Genomic DNA, 19,459 nt, shown 5'->3' on the forward strand with positions numbered 1-19,459 from the left:
AAGTTGAGAGAATCATACATACCCATGTACCTACCACTTGATTAAGATTTTCTTTTTTTAAGATTTTTTATTTATTTATTTGACAGAGACAGAGACAGCGAGAGCAGGAACACAAGCAGGGGGAGTGGGAGAGGGAGAAGCAGGCCTCCCGCCGAGTGGGGAGCCCGATGTGGGGCTCGACCCCAGGACCCCGGGATCATGACCCGAGCCGAAGGCAGCCGCTTAACGACTGAGCCACCCAGGTGCCCCGATTAAGATTTTCTCATACTAGCTTCAGATCTTTTGCAAAGAACCATTACAGAGACCGTGTAGGCCACACTCACTCTGATTCTAGTCCCCTTCCCCCGGCCTCCCTCCTGAACTTGGTGTTGGATCATTGTATTGCATTTCCATATATCCTTAAACAGTCTAGAGTGCTGTCTTGCATGGTTTAAAACTTTACATAAATCGTCTGGATGGGTCCTTCTGAAACTTGCTTTTAATCTCAACATTATGTTGTTAGAATTATGGTAATGATTATGTTAATACCTATAGCTCTGACTCATTCTAACTGACGGCTTTGTGGCAGTCTTACATGATGACACCATGGTGTATTAATTTTTTCCCGAGTGTATATTTTTTAAATTAGTGAACTATTTTTTAGAGCAGTTTTAGGTTCACAGCCAAATTGTGTGGAAAGCACGGAGCGTTCCTGTGCACCCCTCTTCCCACATGTGCACGGCCCCCGCACTATCACAGCGTGAACCCACGCTGGCACCTCATCCTCCTGGCTCTGTAAGTTGCCTTACGGTGTTGTATATTCTGTGGGTTTTGACATATGTTTAATGACATACACCCACTATTTACCATGCAGTCCTGAGTGTCTTTTCTGATGACCCATCTGCAAAATTGGCACCAGCATCGCCCCATCGTCCACGTGGAGGAGGGTTCTCCTCAGCCCAGGAGCGCACACGCAAGTCAGCACGGGGAAGAGCTCAGGAAGAGGGGTGGAGAGCACCTTCGGTCCGGTCATGCTCAAATGATGGCTGCTGGAGGGAAGCACAGGGTCGGAGTGGGCTCAGTTTTGGAGTAAGTGGACCCAGGGCAGGTCAGGGCAGGTTTGAATCTCACCATCAGCTTACCCTGGCCTCAGCTTCTCTCTTACTCTGTAGGTCAGTGTGCCACTGGTAGACCATGGGCATATAGAAATGGTCATTCAGGTTCTCTAGGCAGCCACATTGTTAGGGTAGATCTGACATTGTTGACCTAGAGATGCGCGCCCTTCCCAGAGTGACTCAAGGGAGTACGTGTTCTTCATGGGAGCATAGCAGCTCTAAAGACCCCCCACACATAGTTTTTATTGGTCTCTCATTGTAACGCATTTATTGGTAGTTCCCCCAGAATCGTGTCATGATCCTTGGAACCTGTGAGCATTGCCATATTTGGAGAAAGGGTCTTTGTAGATGTGACTGAGGATCTTGAGATGAGTTACCTGGATTTTTGGGTGGAACTTACGTGCCATCAAAGGTGTTTTTAGAGAAGAGAGGCAGAGGGCGGTGGGGTGCATACAAATGGACGGGGAGAGGCGGCGAGGGGCACCGAGGCAGGCACTGGAGGGATGTGGCCCCACGTCGGGGAAGCTGCAGGAGCCCAGGAATGGATTCTCCCCTAGAGTCTTCAGAGTTAGTGCGGCCTTTTTGTCTCCTGATTCTGGCTCAGTGAAACCGACTTTGGACTTCTCGCCCCCAGAACTATGAGTGAATAAATTTTCCTTGATTTAAGCCACCAGGCTTGTGGTAATTTGTTACAGCAGCTACAGGACATGAATCCGCTCACCTCAAGGTCTGCAGCATACTTAGAGAAGATGTTTTCTTTTTATTTTTTGTTCCATATTACCTCTTCGTGAATTATATTGGAGGTCTGAAATATGTTTGTTTTTTCCTTTATGGTTCGTAATCTTTGTGTCCTATGTAAGAGTTCTTTCCCTACCTCATGGCCACGAAGATATTCTTTTGTATTATTTTTAAGAGCTTTATTGATCTATCTTTCACATTGAGATGCATAATCCATCTGGAATTGAATTTTGTGAGAAGAGAGTCATTTCATTTCTGTTTCATGTGGATACTCAGTTGACCGGCGTATTTGTGGAAAAGGCCGTCTTCCCCTGCTGCTCAGGACGGATGGCTGCCTGGTTGCTCTCTTTGTCCATCTTAGCGTCGTACTGAGCTCCGTACTGAGCCTCATGGTATGCCCGTGTCTGGTCAAGTCTGCCCCTTTTTATTTCTCAAGTTTCATTTGCCAATCTTGGCCCTTTGCATTTTTCCATATACATTTTAGCATCAGCTTGTCTATTTCTACACACACACACAAAACCCTGCAAGAGTTTTGATTATAGTTACTCAGACTCTAAAGGTCCAACTGGACAGAAATGACATCGTTATGGTATTGAGTGTGCAGGTCCATGAACATGCTGCATCACTTCATTTCTTTAGGTCTTTTAAACTTTACCTCAGTAGTGCTTTTAGTTTATTTACTTATGAGACAGAGAAAGTGAGCACGAGTGGGGGGAGGGCAGAGAGAGAGGGAGAAGTAGCCTCCCCACTGAGCGTGCGGAACCCATATGGGGCTCGATCCCACGACCCCCCCCACGACTTTGCCTCAGGTCAGACACTTAACCAACTGAGCCACCCAGGTGCCCTGTGTTTTTAGTTTCTGTTTAAAGGTCATATATATCTTTCATTAAATTTATTCCTGGATTTGAGATACAGAACTTTTCAGGCATTGAATTTACTTTTTTTTTTTTTAAATCACAGTCCTGCTTTTTAATTCCTTGAACATATTGATCATGGTTATTTTAAAGTGCCATTATGTGGATTCCCTGTCTGTATCTTTCTATTATCTGTTGGTTTTCATGGGTTGTAGTCATAGCTTCCTGTTGCCTATAGGCCAGACACTGTAGACGTAGCAATGATTTCTGACTCTAGATGTTTCTGTGTTTCTCCATAAAGGGTTTACTTTTGCTTCTGGCAGGTGGATGGACTGGGGGTGCATCTTTAATGTGCACATGCCTAACAGTGGGACATCAGACTATGTGAGGCAAAAACAAGTAGAATTGCAAAGGAAAACAGATGATTCCACTATCATAGTGGGAGACTTCAACACCCCTCTACCAGAAAAGGACCCAGCAGGCAGAAAATCAGTAAGGACACAGTTGAATTCAACAGCATCATCTATCCACTGGATATAATGGATATCTATAGACTGTTTTATCCAACAACAGCAGAATACACATTCTTCTCAAGCCCACATGAAGCATTCACCAAGAGAGACCACATTCTGGGCCATAAAACACATTTTCACAAATTTATTTATTTATTTATTTTAAAGATTTTTATTTATTTATTGAGAGAGATAGTGATAGAGCATGAGAGGGGGGAGAGTCAGAGGGAGAAGCAGACTCCCCACCGAGCAGGGAGCCCAATGTGGGACTCGATCCCAGGACTCCAGGATCATGACCTGAGCCGAAGGCAGTCGCTTAACCAACTGAGCCACCCAGGCGCCCACATCTTCACAAATTTAAAAGAATAGAAATCATACAATGTCTGCTCTCAAACCACAATAGGATTGAACTAAAAATCAATAATCAAGAGAACTCAAAATATGTAGAGATTAAAAAGCATGCTTCTAAATAACACAGATCAAAAGAGAAATTCTGAGATATTTTTAACTAAATGAAAATAAAAACAACTTATCTAAATTTGTGGGATGCAGCAAAAGCAGTACTTAAAGGGAAACTATGGCATTAAGAAGAAAGATCAAAAGTCAGTAACTGGATGGACATTGAGGGCATTATGCCAAGTGACATAAGTTAGGCAGAGAAAGACAAATAAACCATATGATCGCACTTATATGTGGAATCTAACAAAACAAACAGAGCTCATTAATACAGAGAACACATTGGCGGTACTTGAAAGTTACTAAGAGAGTAGATCTTAAAAGTTCTCATCACAAGAAAAAAAAATGTACCTGTGTGATGATGACTGACTATCCTTAATTGTGCTCATTTCACAATACATACAAATATCAAATCGTGTTGTACACCTGAAGCTAATATAATGTTATATGTCATTATATCTCAATTTAAAAGATAGTAACCTAAGATTCTTCCCTAGGAAACTACAAAAGGAAGAGCAGATTAAATAAAAAGTAAATAAAATAAAAGAAAGAATAAGAATTAGAGCAGAAATCAATGAAACTGAAAATCAGAAATCAATAGAAAACCTGGTTCTTTGATCATCTGATTTGATAGATTTGATAGACCTTTAGCCAGGCTAATTAAGAAAAAGAGAGAGAGGGGCGCCTGGGTGGCTCAGTCGGTTAAGTGTCTGCCTTCGGCTCAGGTCATGATCCCAGGGTCCTGGGATCCAGCCCCACATCGGGCTCCTTGCTCAGTGGGGAGCCTGCTTCTTCCTCTCCTGCTCCCCCTGCTTGTGCGTGTGCTCTCTCTCTCTCTGTCAAATAAATAAATAAAATCGTAAAAAAAAAAGAGAGAGGGAGAGAGGACACAAATGACTAATATCACAAATGAAAGGAGAAATCATACAGATCCTTTGGAACATCTGTATGAGAAATAGATCCTAAAGGATAATGAAGGAATACTATGAACAACTCTGTGCCCCCGAATTTGATAACCTAGATGAAAAAGATCAACTTCTTGAAAGATACAATCTGTCAAACTCACACAAGAAGAAATAAACAATCTGAACAGGCCTATATCTAATAAAGAAATTCAATCAGTAATTAATTATCTTTCAAAATAGAAAGCACTAGGCTCAGTGGGGTTCATTGGGGGAATTCTACCAAACACTTAAGGAAGAGAGAATACCAGTTCTCTGTAGTCCCTTTCATAGAATAGAAGCAGAGGGAATGCCTCATTCTATCAGGCCCCATTACCCTGATACCAAAACCAAAGGCATTACAAGAAGACAAAACTACAGGCCAATACCTCTCATGAATATAGATGCAAAAGTTCTCAAAATATTAGCAAATTGAATCCAACAATGTATAAAAAAATTATATACTATATCTAAGCAGGATATATCCCAGGTCTGTAAGGCTGGTTCAGCATTTGAAAATCAGTTAGTTAATGGAAAATCCATCACAACAACAAGCTAAAGAAAGAAAATCATATGATCATATCAAAGATGCAGAAAAAGTGTTTGGCAAAACCCAACACCCATTCACGATAAAACTCTGAGTAAACTAGGAATAGAGGGGGACTTCCTCAAGTTGATAAAGCAGAATATAAGACACCCGCAACTAACATCATACTTAATGGGGAAGAACTCAAAGCTTTCCCTGTAAGAACAGATATAAGGCAAGGATGACCCCTCTCACCATTCATTGTCAACATTGTAGTGGAAATTCTAGCTAATACAATCAGATAAGAAAAGGAAATAAAAGGTATATAGATTGTGAAGGAAGAAATAAAACTCCTTGTTTACAGGTAACGTGGCTGTCTGTGTAGAAAATCCAAAAGAGGGGTGCCTGGGTGGCTCAGTTGGTTAAGCGGCTGCGTTCGGCTCAGGTCATGACCCCAGGGTCCTGGGATCGAGCCCCACGTAGGGCTCTCTGCTCAGCAGAGAGCCTGCTTCTCCCTTTCCCTCTGCCTGCCACTCTGCCTACTTGTGCTCTCTATCTCTCTGTCAAATAAATAAATAAATAATATCTTAAAAAAAAAATCCAAAAGAATTAACAAGCCCTCCTTCCCACCAAAACTAATATACACAGTTATAGCAGGGTTGCATGACGCAAGGTTAATATGCAAAAGTCAATCACTTGCCCATATACCAGCCCTGAACAAGTGGAATTTGAAGTTAAAAACACAATACCATTTACATTAGCACCCCCCCAAATTAAATACTTAGGTATAAATCAAACAGAATATGTACAAGATCTATATGAGGAAAACTACAAAATATTGATGAAAGAAATCAAAGAACTAAATAAGTGGAGAGGTATTGTGTTCATGGATAGGAAGACAATATTGTCAAGATGTCAGTTTTTCCCAAGTTGATCAATAGATTAAATGCAGTCCCAATCAAAATATCAGCAAGTTATTTTGTGCATATTGACAAACTGGTTCTAAAGTTTATAGGGAGAGGCAAAAGACCCAGAATAGCAACACAATTTTGAAGGAAATGAACAAAGAAGACTGACACTCTGATTTCAGGACTTACTATGAAGCTACAGTAATCAAGACAGTGTGGTGTTGTCAACAGGACAAATAGATCAGTGGAGCAGAACAGAGAAGCCAGAAATAGATCCACATAAATATAGCCAGTTGATTTTTGACAGAAGGACAAAGGCAATACAGTGGAACAAAGATGGTCTTTCCAACAAATGGTGCTGCAACAACTGGACATGCACAGGCAAAAAAGTGAACCTAGGTATGAACCCCTCACAAAAAGTTAACTCAAAGTGGACCTCATCCCTAAATGTAAGAATGTAGAACTGTAAAACTAGAAGATAAATAGAAGATAGCATAGAAGAAAACCTAGATGACCTTAGGTATGGTGATGACTTCTAGATACAACACCAAAGGCACAGTCCATGACATAAATAATAAACACTCTGTTAAAAATAAAAACTTCTGCTCTGCAAAAGACAATGTTAAGAGTAAGAGAAGACAAGCCATTGACTGGGAGAAAATATTTACCAAAAAACACATCTGTTGATAAAGGACTGTTACCCAAACACACAAAACTCTTAAAACTCAACAGTAAGGAAACAAACAACCTGATGGAAAAATGGTCCAAAGACCTTAACAGACGCCTCACCAGAGAAGACATACAGATGGCAAATAAGCATATGAAAAGATGCTCCACGTCATAGGTCCTCGGGGAGATGAACTCGGCTGCACACCTACGAGAACAGCCACAATCCAGAACACGGACACCGGCAAGCGCTGGGGAGGACGTGGAGCGACCGGAGCGCTCATTCATGGCTGCTGGGGAAGCAGACGGGGCAGCCACCCTGGAAGGCCATTCGGTGGTCTCTCACAAAACGAAACGTGCTCTTCCCATACGACCCAGCAATCACGCTCCCTGATGTTTCCCCAAAGGAGATGAGCACACACGTCCACACAAAACCCGCACACAGTTGTTTACAGAAAATTTGGAAGCAAACAAGATGTCCCTCAGTAGGTGAACAGATAAATAAATTGGTCCATCCAGTCAATGGATATTATTCAACACTAAAAAGAAATGAGCTGTCAAGCCAAGAAAAGACATGGAAGAAACTTAAGTGCATTAAGTGAAGTCAATCTGGAAAGGTTATTGTATGATTACAACTCCATGACATTCTGGAAAACTGTGGAGACAGTAGAAAGATCAGTGGTTGCCAGGGATTGGGGAGTGAGGGAAGGATGAATAGGCAGAGCACAGAGGATTTTTAGGGCAGTGAAAATACTCTGTATGATATCATAATGATGGATATGTTATTATCCATTTGTCCAAACTCATAAAATGTACAACACCAAGAATGAACCATAACTAAACTTTGGGTAATTAGTATGTATCCATATAGTTCGTCAATTGAAACAAAGCACACCACTCTGGTGGAGGATATTCATAATGGGGGAGGCTGTGCATGTGTTAGGACAGAGAGTGTACAGGAATTCTCTGTACCTTGCCCTCAATTTTGCTGTGGACCTGAGACTGCTCTAAAAAAGGAAAAAAAAAATACATATATATATAGCTTTAAGTAAAATAAAAGATAGAAGGGGAAAAAATGCCAACCTTCTGGAAAGTAAATCTGCATGCCCAGATGGTTTCACTGACAAATTTTATCACTTAAAAAAGAAATAACACCAATTTTATATAGTCTGTCCCATGTATTTTTAACTTTTTATTTTGAAATAATTTTAGTTTCATAAGTTGCAGAAATAGTATATAGAATTCATTCAGTTTTCTGCAATAACATTTTATATAACCAGAGTACATTATCAAACTATTTTCCATATATTTTTAATTACAGTTATTGTGCTAAAAATGTAAAGAATTCAGAAGTGTATGAAGTAAAAACTTTCTCACACCCACCTCAAGCTAAATAAATCATTATTAATAATTTGTTGGGCACCCTTCCAGACATTTCTTGCACACACAGAAATATATACACTTACACACATGCATAGTTTTATCTATTTGTTACCAGAATTAAATCATTCTTTATGTATATAGTTTTCAACTTGCTACTTTTACCCAGTAGTATATCATGAATCTATGTAAGTGATAACCATCCCCTACCTTCCAAATACCAGGGTATTGTTTTAGGACCAACAGTGTTATGTAGTAATGATGTATGGCCTCATATTTTCTTCCTTTTTTTTTTTGATGGACAATTAGGTTGTCTCCCATTATTTGTTGGCCATTTCCATGAAGACACACTTCCTGTCTTATTCCTGGCCACATCACAAATATGATGTCCTTGTTGCTGTGGCCTTAAGGAGTTATTGAATGCTTTTGAGAATAGGCTTTTAGGAACTGTGGTGTCTGGGTTGGGATTTGGAGATATTTTTTGCGATTTTGCCTTTGGAACCCTAAATGACTTTGGTTTGTAGCAGTGGAGATCAACCTGAGCCACATACCGTAGCCCTGCCTGGAGGGCTGGTCAGAACAGCTAGCAGCCCACAGACCACCAGAGAAGGGTGGGCCCTGGCATCTTCCCAGAGTCCCCCAGGCACCTGGGTGCACAGCCAGGGGCGAGCTTTATCCTGACCGAGATTCCCTAAGGCGGTCGGGTCAGGAAGACTCCAGTTTTGTGTAGACAACTGGGGAGTTTGGCTCTGCTGTTTGTCTCTTGAGTGTTTACTGAACTTGGGTTCAGAAAATTTGGATTTGAGTCCCTTTTCTATTAGCTTATTGGTTTTGTGTCTGCACTGTCTTTTGGAATTCCACCTTGCTCTCTGTGTGGGGAGAAGTTTGCATTCAGTGGCGTGTTGGGTCAGTGTCTAAGTTGGATGTAACAAATACGGCAACTGGTTACACATGAAGATGCGTAGCTTGGTTATGTTCCGCTGGTTCAGTGAGAAGACACAAGACCACTTTTGCAATATCACAGGCATGAAGCAGGGAGCTAACGTTTCATTTCTGAACGCTCCCTGGCACCTTCACCTTGGAAATGTTCATTTGAAATGGGAACCAAAGAAGAAGCTGTCTCTAGGAAATGAATACTTAACTTTTAAATATCCTGGAAAATCAGTGCTCTGCTTTTAAATAGGGGTTTATCAGTTTTCGTGTCATGTAACTATATAGTTTTCATTTCAATTTGTCTTAATTACATATTTTCATATATTTCAGAAGAAGCATAATTTTTTAGTAGATACTGCTTTAAAAAAATACATGTGCTTTAAAGTTGTTCACAAGTTAAACATTAAGAAGCTAAATTCTATAGGGATGCCTTGGTGGCATAACCATCTGCTTTCGGCTCAGGTCATGATCCCCGGGTCCTGGGATTGAGTCCTGCATCCGGCTCCTTGCTCAGCAGGAAGACTGCTTCTCCCTCTGCCTGCCACTCCCCCTGCTTGTGCTCTCTCTCTCTCTCTATCTCTCTGACAAATAAATAAAATCTTAAAAAAAAAAAAAAAAAGCAGCTAAATCCTACAATCCTATCCTGGCCCGGCTTGGTGTCTGTGAGTGTGCAGTGAGGGGGTAGGGCAAGGACAGTGCACCCCAAGGGCCCTGGCTGGTAGTAGCGGATTAGTGTGCTCACTGCGTCATGGACTGGCTGATGTTAAAAATGGAGTGCTTAGCAGAAAAAAATAGAGTGAGATTTGCAATATCATGCCATTCAGGTAAAGCACAAATACATGGACACAAAGCAGTGTACATTCTGCAGAACAAATTCAAATTAAAAGACTAGTTTGCTGTAGGGGTGGTGGGGGAATAAAGTAGGGACAGAGGGGCTAATCAATTGCAGGGTAGGTGAGATACACAAGAGAGGCTTGGCAGGGAGGGCTGGCTGAAGGAACTGGGGTTAAAGCAGTGCAGACCCACTGGGAGCTTGCGGTAGTCTGGCCTGGACCAGAGCAGCCGCCTGCTGGGAGAGCAGGACCTGGTGCTCCCCGACCCCAAACTCGTCTTCTGTAGGATGGTGTATGAATGTCTCCCCAGAGACTTCCAGCGAGTCTTAACTTAGATGGGAGACATTTTGACACAACAGATCATTGTACATCAAGAGATCATGTACAGGCCATGCTTGGTGAGGCCCCCGGGGATGGCGATCCTGCCCCTCTGACTGCCAGCAATCTGGTCCTGGGCTGGTTTGGTGGGGCAGGGACTGGGAGGGGACGAGGGCTTCAAAACAGTAAGAGCTTTCTATTAAAGACAGTTTGCCCAAACAAGCTACTAGTGGAAATTGTAATATATATATTTCTGGTCTAAATAAAGTCTCGAAGACACGACAGATTCCCGTTGAGCATGCCAAGTTCTCTCTAGGAAACAGATGTGCACATAGCTTGAGAAGTGTTTCCATGAAGACACACTTCCTGTCTTATTCCTGGCTGCTTTAATTCGTTTTTAGGCTGTTCTTCTTTATGATCATTTGTCAGAACAGCAGTCCCTGTTCCCGAGTCCTTGTCCAGGGATGCACTGTGGCCTTACACCAGGACTTGCACGCGTGAGTCCGCACGGGACTCGCTTGGCGATCTTGGGAAAATGCAGGCTCAGCTTCATTCTGGGGGATGGCCTCAGAGTCTGCTTCTCTTTCTTTGTTTTTAACTTTAAAAATTTTTATTAAATTTTTTTAGAATCTGCAATTCTGACAGGCTCTTAGGGGATGCTGATCACAATTTTTTAAACATCAAAGTATTATTTACATACAATAAAATCCACTCTTCCTGGTGTGTAGTTCTGTTGGGTTTTGACAAACACATATGGTCATGGGCCACCACCACCGTCAAAACAGAACGGCTTCATTACCCCCGAAAATCCCCTCATCCGCCATTGTGGTCAGCCCTTCCCGCACCCCCATCTCTTGGCAACTACCATCTGCTCTGTCCCTATGGTTTTATCTTTTCCAGGATGTCCTATAAATGGAGTAATTCGGTTTGTAGCCCTTTGAGCCAGGCTGCTTTCACTTAGGAAGCTCTGTCCAAATTGTACATATCAGTTTGTTCCTTTTTTCTGCTGAAGAGTATTCTGTTGTGTGGGTGTACGGCGATATTAGTGTTTCCAGTTTCTCCATTATGAATTATTTTTTCATTCAAAAACTTTGGAACTTTGGAGGAAATATAATCATCTTTTGCCACTGTCGTTTTAGGTGACATCACTCAAAAAGGATATGAAAAGAAACGGGCAAAGCTGCTTGCACGCTATATCCCACTTATTCAAGGTAAAGTCAGCACGCTCAACTGTTTTGTAACAGTCAATTTTCTCACCAAACTTGACCTAAATATGGATTTTAGAGTTTTACATTGGTATGTTTCATATTTTATTAAGGAGGACTGGGCAACGTGTCTAGTATTAAATAATAAAATCCAAATCCAACGTATCTAATATTAAATAATATAATCCACAGGTTATAATTTATAGCTTGGGTTTGGTATAGATCTCATTTCCAAATAGGATTTATTATATTTTTATGATTATAGAATACAGTTCTTTCTGTGATTATAGTAAGGAACATCCCCTTACTTAGGTTCAGAACAAATGTTGTAAAGTGTCAATTCTTCCTACCTTAAATTGATCTGCAGAGCTAACACACTTGTCATTTCAACAGGTTTTTTTTGGTGGAATTTAACAAGCTAATTCTAAAATTTACGTATAAGTTTAAAGGGCCAAGGGGTTCAAAATGTGCTCAAAAAGGAAGAATGAGGTGGGAAGATGTGCCCTCCCAGGATAAGAAGAATTACTCTCATGCTCTCGTCGTGAAGACGGCCTGGTTTGGAGTAAGGGCAGGCAGCTGGATCAAGAGCAGGCCCCGGAGCCCAGATGCAGACGCACATGTGTGTGCAGACGTGGCCTGGGGAGGGGGGCAGCGTTGCAGGGATGGTGCTGCCACAGCTCCCTGTCCTCATAGAAGATCTGTGTCACTGGACACAACAGTGTCCGGCACAGAAGGGCCAATGAGAAAGGCAAAAGCTACGGCGTCTTAGAAGATTGTATAGGAAAACGGTCACCATCGAAAGATAGGCAGGACCTCAGGAGTCACTAAAGGGCCTGAGCTGTGACCCTAAGGGAGGGAACAGTGACTGTGCTTAAATTAACAAGGTCGTTTTATCCAAAGTCACCATAAAGAGATCAAGGGCAAGTCACACAGTGGGAAGATAATTGTAACACAAATAATTGAAAAAGAACTAGTATGCAGAACATAGACTGCAGCACTGTCCTATTTATTACCTTTTGTGATAATGGAAATGTTCTGTAACCGCTAGCCATGGATGGTCTCGAGCTCTTGAAATACGGCTAGACTGAATTTTTAATTTAATTGTAATTAATTTAAACTTAACTAGCCAGAAAGTCCCGTAACATGATTTTTCAAAAAGTGCAGGAGGAAACTGGGCTGAAGCCTTGAATCACTGTTTTGTAAGTGGGCAAGCGTACCAGCCAACAGCAAAGAAAGATGTTTAACCTCAGTGGGAATTGGAGGGATGTGGATGAAGCCCGTAACCTGCATGGGTTGTGGAGGGGATTCCAACAGTGGGGAGTGGACAGCTGGTAAAGCTGAAGAGGGGCAGCGGTGCCCAGCCACTCGCCACACAGGTGCCCGGGACAAACTCCGGGACGTTTGCACCCTGTCCTCTCTGTGCACAGCAGTGTTTATTGGATCCCTAAACTGCCAAGAGCTCAGACGTCGAGCAGCAGAACCCCTCGGTGGGAAGCTTGAAGACCCACGCGCATCAGCAAGGATGAGTCTCATGAACGTAATGGGGAGTGAAGGAAACAATCAGAAGGAGCACAGCCACCACAGCCTAGAGAAACGTGCCGACTGTGCTCTTCAGGAGCTCGCATGGAGTTGGTGAAGAGAGACAAGGCAGTGGTTCACGAAGCCAGCACGCCGTGTCCTCGTGGAGTGAGGTGGGGACACAGGGCGCTCCTGAGGCGCCTCAGTGTCCCTTACTGCTGCCGCCGTCCCACTGGTTTCTTCCCCGGGTAATAATCTGTAAACGGAGCGCAGGGCTTATACTGCCAATATCAGGATGGTACAGTTCACAAGAGACCAACAATAAAAAGAATATGTCCCAACATTCATTAATCTCTGAGAGCCCACATGACAGATGTCACCAGTAGCTGACTAAGTGACGCCCAGTGTGGCATGCAGCCCAGGCAGGGGGAGACGCCGCTCTGCTCCGGGGGCCGCCGCCGCCGCTGCAGGACCGGGGAGCGAAGCAGGACGAACAGAGCAAACGACAGTCCTCTGCACTCAGAGGTGGTCGTGTTTGATGCCTTGGCACCACGGGGACTGCCCACTCTAATGCCTCTTAATACCTTAGGAAGAAAGTCACAGAACCTATATTAGGATCATAAAATCTACTTGAAAGAAATAGCCAAGACCCTAAAATATGAAGAAAGATACTGATTTCCTAAATGGAAATCTTAATTTCCAAATTAATCTGTGGACCTTATGTAGTCCAGTCTGACTACCACTGGCTGGTTTTTAAAGTTTCCAAACCTGGGATTGGAAATAATAACCCATTTGAAGGGGAAAGTTTCCGAGAGTAGCCAGTACATCTCTGGGAGAGACTACTAGTGAGAACGGCCTGGCCTCCAGCACTAAACCTGGTTGTGCCCACGTAGTCACATCAAGGGGGTGTTGGTGTTCGGGGCAGAAGAGCCAGCCGGTGGCAGGGAAGGCGGTCCAGCCAGGATGCAGGAGAGCGCCGAGGAGGAAGCCTTGTCTTATGGCTACTGCCATCCTGGCGGAGGCCGCGGAGCTGGGGTGCTCTCCTCTCTGTGTAGCATCAGCGAACAGAAGCTTCCGAAGGATCAAAGCTCGAAGTATGTTTGTGATTGTAAAATACTGTAACATTCAGGAGGATATTTGAATCACCTTTGAGTGGGGGTTGCAAGATGGGAGACCTGGGAGTTAGAAAGGAAAAGAAAGCAGGTATGATTCGTTGCCTAGAGGTGAAAGTATTTCCCAGTGGCTGAGCTGCCACCAGCCGGGCCCCAGCTCTGGGGTGCGTGCACGGGCCAGGGTCGTGACCCCAGCAGACCGGGGTTCCTGCAGCTCTTTCTCGGGAACTCATCAGCTGGATGAAATGAATAGAAATTCAAAGAAGAGGAAATGAAGATGTTCAACCCCACGAGTAGATATGGAAGTACAAATTAAAGTGAACCATTTTCCTTGTATCAGATTGGCAAAATTCTAAAAATCTTTCTAAACACCCAGTGCTGACAAGGGTGTGGGGAAATGGCACTTTCATGCATTGCTTGTGGGCATGCAAATTGCTGTAACCCTTTTAGAAAGTTATCTCTTGGTACTTGTAAAACCTAAAAATGTACCTGCTCTTTCTTGTGATAATTTCACATTGGGCTTACATTTTTGTGGAATAAACGAATCTATCTCAAAGAATAAAAGCACCCATATTTTGGAATGCAAATGTAAGGATGTCCATAGGCATGTATCCATCATGCATAAGATCCTGTGTATTCTCCATTACGAACTTTAAAGTCATTCTGTCCAGTCACAAGAAACAAGATGCCAATCACAGTGCTGACCGGTATTGCTATACTGTGTATATGCTCACATTTTGAAGAGCTAAACACTGATTTCCAGGAGTGTTCCCATCTTCTAGCTCTGTAACTGAACGCCCAACAGTGCCGTTCCTAAGCCCCAGTGATGACAGCTCTTCTGCTCACACGTCTGCAGTGTGGCTCCGGGGGCCGCTCGCCCTGTCCCCAGAGCCGAAGCTGGTGTCCTGGAGGCAGTGCTGAGTCTCCCCGGCCACTGTGGTCTCCGCTGTCCTTTCACGTGTCCTCTTGCTGCGTTGTCTCCGGGCCGCACAGGCTTGCCTCTGCCACACTGTGTCCAGCAGTGGGTTTGAGGCAGGGATAGACAGCCTTTCTTCAGGAGGTGATGAAGCCTTGGCAGACCCCACGGGGCTGGGATGCCTACTGGCTACTTGGATGAGATGTCTGGAGCCAGAGACTAAAGTGAACCTTCATCACTCTGATGAAGCATGCCGGAAGGCTTGCGTTGTGCTGTTCTCAAAGGTCAGCAGATTAGAGCTCAGACAATACCACGGATTCTGTCTCACGATCCTGTATGCTTGGGCCCCGTCCATTTACTTGCCACACTGTGCTATGGGCCTGTGTGGTCAGGGGCCATGGAGGGTGGCGGGCTGTCTGGGTGTTGGGTTTGCAGACAGCAAGCAAGCAGGCGCCCCAGGCTGAGGGCATCAGTGCCTGAGGTCTCTGCACCCAGTGCTCTGCGGCTGTCACAGTCACGTGCACCCCTCCCTCGCCACTGTCCCACGTTTCTGCCCGTGTCCAAGGGCAACTGATCACCCCAGGGACCGCTTCGTGGGATGCCTCCTGGGGAGCCGGCTGACGTCATGGACAGTGCCAGGAAAGTGACACAGCCTTTGCAGATTCAGGAAACACGCTTTTGAAGGACCTTCCCAGGAGAGTCTGCCGCAGGTGCCCACACGTGCTGTGCTCAGGGACGCTGTGTGATGGTCACCCTTTTTGCGGACGGTGGACAGTGAGGCAGGGCAGGCTGGGCACTTTCGGATAGAGAGCTGGAAGTGAGTATTCATGGCTCTGTTCCCAGCCTCCAGATCCAGGGGTCTTCTGGGCTTCAAGGGCCACTGCGGGATGCATGTGCCCAGATTATTACCGTGTGTTCTGTGTAGCAACATAGGAGGAATATGTGCTGTTTCAAATGGATTTTTCCATCATTGGAAAAGCAAATTGTTTACACAAGCTGTTCGTACAAAATTGTGTTGCAGGAGTAGATCCATCCCTACAAGCAGAGAACAGGATCCCCGCTCCCTCACAAACCACAGCCGCCATGCCCAAACAGCAGAAGCCGCGGCCCACCAGCTCCCGGGACGAGCGCTTCCGGTCAGGTAGGGACCAGAGAGGGGGTAACCCCCCCACCCCCCCGCGGTGGACTTGGCTGTAAATGGCTGCTGAAGAAAGTGTTTTCACTGAAGGATAATTGACCACATCCTGCTACTTTTCAAGAGAAAATCTAACCTTCCCACAATCACAGGATCTCTTAAGGTGACCTGTAGGGTTGGGGGTCTCTCCCCAGGGGATGCTTATAAAAACCCCCGGAGAAATTGTCCTTCCCCCCGCAATTAGTATAATTTCTTTAAACTTTTTGGTCCATTTTTCTACCTCCAGCTTTGGGGTTGGTATTCGTAATTTTTGTATGTTATGGAGCAGCTTTATTACTATAGGTGTTTTTACTATTCCTTCTTTTTCTAATTTTGGAGATTTCCTTCTAAGGAGATTTCTGCCACTCTATCCATGCTTTTATCAATATTTAAATTAGCCTGTGACATTTTATTTGAATGATCAGAATGCCCATTGAAAAGATTCATGTTTTCAGCTGTAGGTTGCATGTCAGTAGCTTTGGGGCACTCTGCTTCACCACCATGTGTGATCATACATTTCCTTTCCATTTAAGCTCTTTTGGAAAGCTTTTTTTTTTAATGATGAAAAACTTTCAACAGAGATAAAGAAATGACCATTTTGTTTAAAGAATATCTCAGAGGAATGTTAAGATTTTATGTGTTACGTTAACATGGGAGTGTGATGAAGTGACGAGAAATTTTTGATCAGATAATTTCTTACTAATTTAACATACATTTGTCACGCTGTTAATATTTTTTTCTTTTTTCTTTTTTCTTTTTTTAAGATTTTTATTAATTTATTTGACAGAGAGAGACACAGTGAGAAAGGGAACACAAGCAGGGGGAGTGGGAGAGGGAGAAGCAGGCTTCCCGCCGTGCAGGGAGCCCCATGCGGGGCTCGATCCCAGGACCCTGGGATCATGACCTGAGCCACCCAGGCACCCCTATTTTCTTTTCTGATTATATAAATAATACATGCGATATCAAATATATCAGGTTTAAGGACAAAAGTAAAATCACCTGAACTCTGAATCCTGAGACAACCACCCTCAGCATCTCACTGAGCAGGTGCACACAGACACCTGCAGGTGCATGCGGAGGGTGCATGCGACAGTTCGCACACCCACCGATGCCTGCGTGCACACACAGATACCCCGGCGCTCATGCAGGTGCACACACGCGCCCACTGATACCCACAAGCACGTGCAGATACTCGCTTGCACGCACGCACTCCATGAATGGGGTCATGGTAGAGGCCCCCTTTCTCTCCTTTTCTTCCTACTTTCCCTGCTCCCCGCCGTCCTCTGCTCCTCATCTGTTTCCATGTGACAGATGTTAATAAACTGTGAACTTCATTCTAGTTCTAATTCTTTATTTTCTGAATACAAGACCTTGACCATAACTGTGATTTGCTGGTATTTTCTCCGAGGTTTTGTCTTGTCTTTGCATTCTCTTAAAGCGGCTTTTGAAGAGGAGAAGTTTTAAATTTCATTTTATTTATTTATTTTTCATTTTTTTTTTAAAGATTTTTTTTTTTTTTAATTTATTTGACAGAGAAAGACACAGCGAGAGAGGGAACACAAACGGGGAGTGGGAGAGGGAGAAGCAGACTCCCTGCCAAGCAGGGAGCCCGATGCGGGACTCGATCCCGGGACTCCAGGATCATGACCTGGTCCGAAGGCAGTCGCTTAACCAACTGAGCCACCCAGGCGCCCTATTTATTTATTTTTTAAAAGATGTTATTTATTTATTTGAGCACATGCGCGCGTGCACACGAGAAAAAGAGAGAGAACGCAGCGGTAGGGGGAGGAGCAGAGGGAGAGGCAGAATCAGACTCCGTGCTGAACACGGAGCCCAACGTGGGGCTGATCCTACGACCCAAGATCACCCCCCAGGACGAAAGCAAAAGTGAGTCGCTTAACTGACTGAGCCACCCAGATGCCCCTGGAAATTTTTAATTTTAATGAAGTCCAACTTACCGTTTTTTTGTTTGTTTTTCTTTTTAGTGGATAATGCTTTTGTTCTTGTATCTAAAAAATCTTTGCCTCACCTAAGGTCACAAAGATTGTCACCTCTGTTTTCTTCTAGATGTTTTGTAGTTTTATATTTTAGCTTTAGGTCTATGATCCATATTTTAGTTGAGTTTAGTATTAGTTCAGGGTATGAATCAAAGCTCATTTTTTTGCATACAGATATCCACTTGCCCCCATCATTTGCTGAGAACACACTGCCTTTGCCCCTCTCTCTAGGAACACCTGCGCAGGTAGACGCGATGCTATTTCTGGACTCTGTCCTGGCCTGTTGATGTATTCGTCTATCTTTACGGCAAAACCATGTTTCAGTGATTATAGCTCAGTAATAAGTGTTGCAATCAGTAGTGCTCTTCCTCCAAGTTTTGTTGCTTTGTTCCTTATTGTTGTTCCCTTGTCTGTAATGTGACTTTTCTCCTCTGGCACTTCTAAGATTTTTCTCTTCATCGCTGGTTTTGAGTGATTTGGTTATGATGTAATGTTCTCATTGTGGCAGCCATACTTTCAGTTTCAAAGGGGAAAGAACATTTTATTGATATCATAGAAATAGAAAGAAGAAAAGAGAAATCTGCGCATAGATGAGGGAAATAGTAAGCAGTAAAGGAGGATAGGACAGAATTACATCAGATGGGGTGCTTGCAACACCCGACCTTATCAGCTGGGGAAGCCCCGTGGAGACACCCAGGGTGGAGTCCCCGCTGAGAGGCCTGGGCAGCGCGTCCTCCCTGCAGCTGAGACTTCCCACTGACCATCCCCATAAGGGCCGTATTTATAGGGCCAACGACAGGGTCTGAGGTTAAACATTGGTTCACCTACGTGCAGTTTGGAGCGAGCTGCATTTCCATGTTGTCATGTCTTTACATCTTCCAGGAGCCTGGGCTCCTGGATGTGTCTGCCTCCCGTCCCAGATTCCATTCCAGGGGGCCAGCCCAGCCTGGAGCAGCAGGGGATGCGAGGAGATGTGAGGCTAGATTTACAGCTCTTGGGGTCCAGACCAGAAGGGCCGGTTCTGACCTGGAGGCCAGCTAATGTCCACTAACCAGGCTCCCAAGGTCACTCATGCAGCACGAGTCTCACAAACAACATGCTCTAGCCGGTCTGCCTACGTGCAGGTTGGGCTGGCCCGTGATGTGGGACAAATCACAGAAACCTACATGTGCCTTGGAGTGTGTAGTTTTATGTTTCTTGGGGTTTGCTGAGCTTCTTGGATTTGTTGGCTTAGACCCCTGTTGTGCTGGTATCATGTCGATTTTTAGTCTTCTGTTGTTTTACCTGTATTCGTGATTGTGTTGGTTTCTAAGGCTGCAATAGGGTTTAAAGTGTGTGCTCACAGTTACTGCTGTGTTGTTGCAGGGCTCCTGGATTT

The 19,459-nt window shown here is 44.1% G+C and overlaps 1 protein-coding gene across 1 annotated transcript in view; it reads left to right on the top strand.

The window, feature by feature from the left end:
• The first annotated feature begins 10,561 nt into the window (after positions 1–10,561).
• The window catches only part of DIP2A (DIP2 acetate--CoA ligase A), a 77,735-nt gene continuing 68,837 nt past the window's right edge, over positions 10,562–19,459 (top strand). The window contains exons 1-3 of the mRNA XM_081821126.1: positions 10,562–11,370; positions 14,777–15,194; positions 15,932–16,051. Coding sequence (XP_081677252.1) covers positions 15,161–15,194; positions 15,932–16,051 — 154 coding nt within the window. The 5' untranslated portion in view covers positions 10,562–11,370; positions 14,777–15,160. The remainder of the gene's footprint in view (positions 11,371–14,776; positions 15,195–15,931; positions 16,052–19,459) is intronic.

This window comes from Leptonychotes weddellii, chromosome 1 (assembly GCF_054177405.1).
Source record: "Leptonychotes weddellii isolate Sample4059 chromosome 1, ASM5417740v2, whole genome shotgun sequence".
NCBI lineage: Eukaryota > Metazoa > Chordata > Mammalia > Carnivora > Phocidae > Leptonychotes > Leptonychotes weddellii.